The sequence below is a fragment of the Chelonoidis abingdonii genome, chromosome 7, assembly GCF_003597395.2.
Source record: "Chelonoidis abingdonii isolate Lonesome George chromosome 7, CheloAbing_2.0, whole genome shotgun sequence".
In the NCBI taxonomy this organism is placed as follows: Eukaryota; Metazoa; Chordata; order Testudines; family Testudinidae; genus Chelonoidis; species Chelonoidis abingdonii.
In genome coordinates this window covers 22,084,343-22,091,212 of record NC_133775.1, presented here as the reverse complement: position 1 = coordinate 22,091,212, position 6,870 = coordinate 22,084,343, and the positions used below count along the sequence as shown (strand labels likewise).

The following is a 6,870-nucleotide window of genomic DNA, read 5'->3' as shown; positions in this document are numbered from 1 at the left end:
GCCATCTTCCACAATGCCTAAAATAGGGGAATTCGCCATCAGACAGAACCATGGCTTTTAGGGCTACTTTCTGCTACTGTGATCCTTTTACCTGGCATTTTATGGGACTGGAGTGGATGTAAAGAAATCATGGGAAGGTCTTGGTGACACCATACTGTACCATTCAAAGCAAGAGTCTTCCATTGTTTAAAAATTTCTAAAATAAATCACATCACTGCTCATTTCTTGACCAGCCACAAAATGTTCATATGATATAAAAATTAGCTCTGTGGTGCTTGGCCACAAAGTGAAACATTCAAATTTTAAACACGACACAGTTTCAGGATGACCACAAAATCCAACAGAAGCTTTTCTTTCACAGTATGTGCAATTTAAGGATTGTTTCATCTTAAATCTCTCCTGGAAGACTGACTTACGGAAGTTCTGCTAGGCTTTCATATCCTCCCAGACTCTCAGCCAGCGCGAAAAGCTATAGCAGGAAATACAAAAATTCACTTTGAAAAACTGCTTGTTTATTTGAAACAAAGGCAAGAGAATTTAAAATAGCTACATTGTAGAGGAAAAGACAATTACATTTTATAATTTACTTAATTCTGAAGTGGAATTCGCTGAACTAGAAAACCACAAAAAACTTTCATACCATGGAAAAAATATTGGATGCAGTAAGAAAAAACAATTGGTATGTAGTTTACTAGCAAAATGTTACTGGATCTGAAAACATCAGGCTTAACTTGCTTAAAGAAGAGAAGGAAGAGAAAGTAAGCAACTCAAGGGAGAAATTTTTGTCAGGGCTAACCGGGCTGCACTCCTGAGCTTTGAGTATAGTCAGAGTGAGGATGGTGTGAATCTCTTTGGGGGAAAAAAAACAAAAAACAAAAAACAGAACAGAACTTAAAAAACTTTAAATTGAAATTACTCCCTCCTCTCTCTTTACCACATCCCTCTCCAGTCCTAACTATTAATTCTTCAGGTTTCACGCCCCACTACACTTTCTGGGCCCAATCAAGGGTAAAACTGATGGAACACTGTTTCAGAGGTATTTTACTTGTGTTTGCAGCCTTACTAGAAGCAAAAAGGTCACGAGATTCTTTTCCCTCAAGATGACTCATATGATTTTGCAAACCCAGAAATTTGGAGGAGAATCCAAACTGCTGGATACTTAACAGAATTCAATTGCTGATCCTTTGAGGAATGCCCACCACCCATTAAAGGTCTTCACTAATCACTGATCTTTAATCATAGATATGTTCTTGCACTAGATGACAAAATACTCTCTACACACTCTGCTGCATTCAGAAATATACACTAGATGTGTGTCTGCTGAGGATGCAGCAACTGCTGTCAGGATCAGTATGCCTGCTATTGTTCCTCTTGCCTCTTCTGCATTCAGGAGTAATCCACTCCTCGTATACTCAGACAGTCTATTTTAGAAAACACCTCTTTCCTTAAGCATCAGCCCAATAACTGATTAGCCAGGACACTGAGGGGCTGGAGGTAAAAACATTTAGAGGGAGGTGAATCCTTGATTCTGGAATTTCCTTCTCCCTATTAAAACAAAACAGAGGCAGAGACAGCTGACCTTCCAGAACAGGATGAAAGACTCATTTTTGTACTCGAACCTTTGTTTGTGGGATGTTATTTGATTATGTGAAATTTCAGTTGTGATTTTATTTGGGGAGCGAGGGCTAGTGGTGGTGGTGGGATGGTATGGGAGGAAGAGAAATCCTTAATTTGCCTGTCAATAGAGATACTAATTGGTTCTGTTTTAAAAAAATTTACCAAACTGTGTCCAGAGAACAGTAGCCATGAACAAGTTAAAATGACATTTAAGAAAAAGGGAGCTAAACAATGCTTTAAAAGCTCATGTTACAAGAACACCTGCCAGGTGATCTGCCAGAAAGAGGCAGGAATTCCTTTTGGAACATTGATCATGAAGAAGTCTCAAAAGGCATTTTCTATTGTCAAGTAATTTAAAATGTTCTAGCAGTGTTACATCAGAAACAGTTCTGCTTTCAAATTGCATTAACAGTTGTCGGAAGATATGCAAATACTTTTAGTAGCAACACACGGTTTAAACTAGCTATATAAGCCCCAGCTGTGATTGTAAACACTTCAAATGGGCTGATACTTCCTTTTCTTCCTTCTCATTACTGTCCCATCTCATAATTATCCATTATTTAGATTGTGGTACTACCCAAATAGATTAGAAGCTTCCCAAACAGATAGAAAGACAGTCATTGCTTTGAAAATAACCATTTCCTCTTTCACTCAGAACCCTAACTGAGTCACAGTCAGGTTCTCTTACAGAATTAGTTTACATTCATTTGAAGGGAAATTACCTTTAAATTCTTGAGAAAGATTTCAGCGTGTTCAAGATTTCCTTTAATATAAAAGGTGACCATCCCAGGACAGCCAGTGGACTGACGCTTCATTAGCTCATGCTGAGGATGTGAGGGCAGTCCTGAAATTAGTCACATTCTGAATAAAACAGCTTATACAGTCTGTTAAAACCGCATCAGAGAAGAGCAAGCCACACTAAGGCACATAAAAAGCAACCTTCAAGTGTTAAGCAGCATAGAATCAACTGCAAGAGAAATGCCTACGATGGAGTAAAACTTACAAATCAAATTCAATGGCTGTATCAGCAACACCTAGGAATACAGCATCCTATATCAAACAGAGCCAGAACCAAAGTATCTTCTCTTCAGAAATCCTGCAACTTACCAGGATAAATGACTTTTTCTACCCGGGGATTTGATTCAAGGTACTGAGCGACAGCCTGTGCATTGTGGAAATGCTGCTTCATCCGGATCTGCAGTGTCTTTAAACCCCGATTGCAAAGGTAACAGTCAAAAGGAGATGGAACTGCTCCAAGGGCTATAAAATAGCACAATATTACAAATATATAAAAAACCTCTTCTGCCTTATTGAATAAGGTCTTAGTTTCCAAACTGACTCCTGATGTTAACAGATGCAATTCCCATTGATTTCTATGGGAACTTTGCCTGTTTATACCAGGGTGTAATTTGGCCCTATATCTGGAAACTCAAACATAGTACTTTGATACCACACTAAAAATATTCTAACTTTAAAACAAGATAAGGGAGAGAGAAAATTAGACACACAGTTTGTATTTCCTCCTCCTCTCCCCCCAAAATATAAGAGAGTCAGGCAGGAGCTAAAACAGTGAAGACTCAGGGATGAATCTTATCAGACAAAAAGGCACTCCCTCAGATTACTTTGTATTTGCCCTGCCTCGTATTCTTTATTCAATGGATAAAAATGAATTCATAAAAATACAGAGAGAAAAAAATGCAGCTGCCAAAACATAAAAGATTCCTAACTTATCAAACAAAAATCATGTGTGCGCGCTGAGTGCTATGGTCATGGGCCTAAAGGAAAACAAATCAAAAAATGGACACCAGCTACATAAAATAATTTATTAATTATATGCCTCCTTATATACGTGTAAGGAGATATTTTGCAGGGTATTAGGGAAGAGAAAAATATTTAAATAAGTTTAGAAAGGTACTGTCCTGACAGTCCTGCAGCCAAAACTCCTCTGTTTATCCACAAAACAGATACTGCTTCAATCCCGATCTGAAAGGTCTACCTCCAACAGATGAGGGCAGTTATTAATGGTCTGCAGCACAGTGGGGCTAGAGGCTCAGTTCTGTTGGCACTGTACAAGCATACAGTAAGAGACAGTTCCTGCCAGGCAAAGTTTGCTATCTAGGACCCTGATCCTGCAAAGGACATACAATGCCTATTTTTATATGCGGAGTGCTCCCATTGACGTCCGTAGGACTACTCACAGAGCCTAAACATTAAGCGTGTATGCAAGTCTTGCCAGGATCCGAATCTCATTTAAGGCGTTTCTATATTCAGTCCTTGGTCACTGCTGAATTGGTCCCCATTAAAAAGGTAATTACCAAACCAAACCACAAACACCTTTGTGTGACAGACTAACAACATCCTGGACCTTGTGGAATTAAGATAAAATTTTAAAGTAAGCTAAACCTTATTGAATTGGGGTTAATACTATTAGGGTCCATTGTATTAAATATGTAATTGTGTGTGCGCTGTTATAGAACTATATGTACCTTTTCTAGTCAGAGGGGGTTGCTAATGTAATTCCTCCACTATCAGCTCTTTGAGGCCCCTCCCCTGGCAAGGTGCACATATACTAGTTCAAACTGATTCTCCAGAGACCAAACAGACAAAGAAAGGATTTTTGGATAAATAGCCTGCTTTCAAATTGGCTCAAGGCCTTCTTTCTGATCCAGCAAATGGGCAGGGCCCTAATCCTTAGGGAAGAATTGGAAGGACTTGGCCTACTAAGGCACCATTAAACTGGGTGGCTGTTCTGAGCTGAAGCAGTGATTAACTTGAAATGATAAGAAACCCCTTGGGTGAAGTACTGAAGATCCCGTATTAGGGTTGGGATGATCACTGATAAGCTTAGTAGCATGAGTTTTTATTGGTTTTAATATGTTTTGTCTGTAGTGCTTTTATCTTAAGAATAAAATAGGCTATGCAGGAAGAGCTATGTGATAACTTATGACTCTTTATCAGTCTCTGTAGAGAAAGCAAGTGGACAAGGCAAGCTTCTGCTAGGAGAATACAGTCAAGGCAGGAAACAGTGCAGTCTGGGAATACCCCAGTAAGAAGTGGGTGAGACATGGGAGTCTACACAAGAAAGGCAATGGCTAGGGAGCTGGAAGCCCGAGAGTAGGTGCCCTTGCTGAATCACAGAGGGAGAATACAGGTACAATTGCCCTGAGCTGTGACACCTGGCAATAAACTGACACTACCGACTCATTTCACATAGGCTAATAGATGACTTGGGATGAATTTAAACACATGAGGTGAAGTCCTGGCCCTATTGAATTCAATGGAAATTTTGTCATTGATTTCAATGGAGGATCTCACTCATGGTCTAAGGAACAGAGGCTTGTATAGAAGCCTTTACTAATCCCCTAGGCCATTAATTAATTTAATTATGAATTAAAAGGACAATTAACCACTTTGTTTCCCATGTTTCTGTTCTGACACTTGAAAATAATAGTAAGAAAATCTTTCCATGTATAAGCAGTGCAAATAGTGATAAACATATTGAACAGTGCTCTTCATCAGCAGATTTGAAAGCACTTTTCAAAAGATCAGTATTGTTTATCCCCATTTTACTGCTTGGGAAACTGAGGCACAGAGAAGCAACATGACTTTTTCAAGTCTACCTAGGAGGCTGCTGGCAGTAGAGTGACCAGATGTCCCGATTTTTGGTTTTCTTCCTTATATAGGCTCCTATTACCCCCCACCCCGTCCCAAGTTTTCACATTTGCTCTCTGGTCACCCTAGGTGGCAGAGACAGGAATATAACCCAGATCTCCTGAGTGCCAGTCCAGTGCTATGGACACTAGGCCACAATCCATCCCATTTAAATTCTTGGGTCATATTTGTACCCTAGATACATGGATTTCATATACGTAAATACACCACATGCCAAAATTTCTGTTGTGTACAGGCATACTTGGATCCAGTAAAGTTTTAAAGAATTTCCTGTGTTGGCTACTTACCATTTTGTAAGAATTTGAGCCTTTCATAGAGATCATCACAATTTACTGAAACCAATCCCATTAAAACGTCAGTGTGCCCTGAAGATAAAAAAGGAGCATTAAAATTGTTAACTTGTTTGTAGTCAGGAAGCTTTCAATATATAATGGGTTGGAGGCTGTTTTCTTAGTCCTGCTACTACATATTTCCTTTTCCGTTTTTTGCAGTTCAAGACATCAGATATTTCTCCTCACTGCTGCCATCATCTATGCACTGACATTCAGGCCAAGATCCAGATTAGCCTCCTAGATCATGGTTAGTGCTCTGCTCCGTAGCTGCTGGCAGAGCCTGCTTGTACAGTGGAACAGTTGGCATCTGCCCTCGTCTCAGAATACCTGACATTTGAGACACCCCGGCTCTCTACTTGCCAGAAAACAGGTAAAACACCAGCACCTAACACTTCCATCTAGCAGCTCATTTGTTGCTATGGAGCAGACACAACGGTAGATACTGCTCTTAGCCAGTTTCAGTGATAATGGCCACTACATGTTAGTGGCTTCTGTTCACTTTAACAAAATTTGATTTTTTTCATAACAAGTGTTTATAGCAGAGGCGGGCAAAGTATGGCCCGCGGGCCACACCTAGCCCACAGGACTGTCCTGCCCAGCCAGGGAGGGTCCCGGCCAGGGAGGCTAGCCCCCAGCCCCTCCCCTGCTATCTCCACTCCTCTGCAGCCTCAGCTCGCTGTGCCACCAGCATTCTCGGGGGCAGGGCTGCAAGCTCGGGGGGCATGGCTGGCTTCGGTCAGGCAATGCGGCTGCCAGTTCTGCTGCTCTGAGCAGCATGGTAAGAGGGCAGGGAGTAGGGTATTCGATAAGGGGCAGGGAGTCTTCAGGGGCAGTCAGGGGACAGAGAGCAGTTGGATGGGGCGGAGGTTCGGTGGGAGGTGCACTCGGGGGACAGGAAACAGGGTTGGATAAGCATGGGAGTCCAAGGGGCCTGTCAGGGGACAGGGATGTAGACAGGGGTCGGGTCAGTCCAGGGACAGGTATCAGAGGGGTAGCTGTGTTAGTCTGGATCTGTAAAAGCAGCAGAGAATCCTGTGGCACCTTATAGACTAACAGACATTTTGGAGCACAAGCTTTCGTGGGTGAATATCCACTTCGTCAGATGCATGTAGTGGAAAATTTCCAGGGGCAGGTATATATATGCTAGCTAGCAAGCAAGCTAGAGATAACGAGGTTAGTTCAATCAGGAAGGATGAGGCCCTGTTCTAGCAAATGAGGTGTGAAAACCAAGAGAGGAGAAACTGGTTCT

At 41.4% G+C, this 6,870-nt stretch overlaps 1 protein-coding gene across 1 annotated transcript in view; it reads right to left on the bottom strand.

The window, feature by feature from the left end:
* Positions 1-375: 375 nt before the first annotated feature.
* CTH (cystathionine gamma-lyase) overlaps positions 376-6,870 on the bottom strand; it is a 67,769-nt gene continuing 61,274 nt past the window's right edge. Inside the window, exons 6-9 of the mRNA XM_075068266.1 lie at positions 5,577-5,654; positions 2,725-2,877; positions 2,340-2,461; positions 376-469 (exon numbers count right to left, since the gene is read on the bottom strand). Coding sequence (XP_074924367.1) covers positions 413-469; positions 2,340-2,461; positions 2,725-2,877; positions 5,577-5,654 — 410 coding nt within the window. The 3' untranslated portion in view covers positions 376-412. The remainder of the gene's footprint in view (positions 470-2,339; positions 2,462-2,724; positions 2,878-5,576; positions 5,655-6,870) is intronic.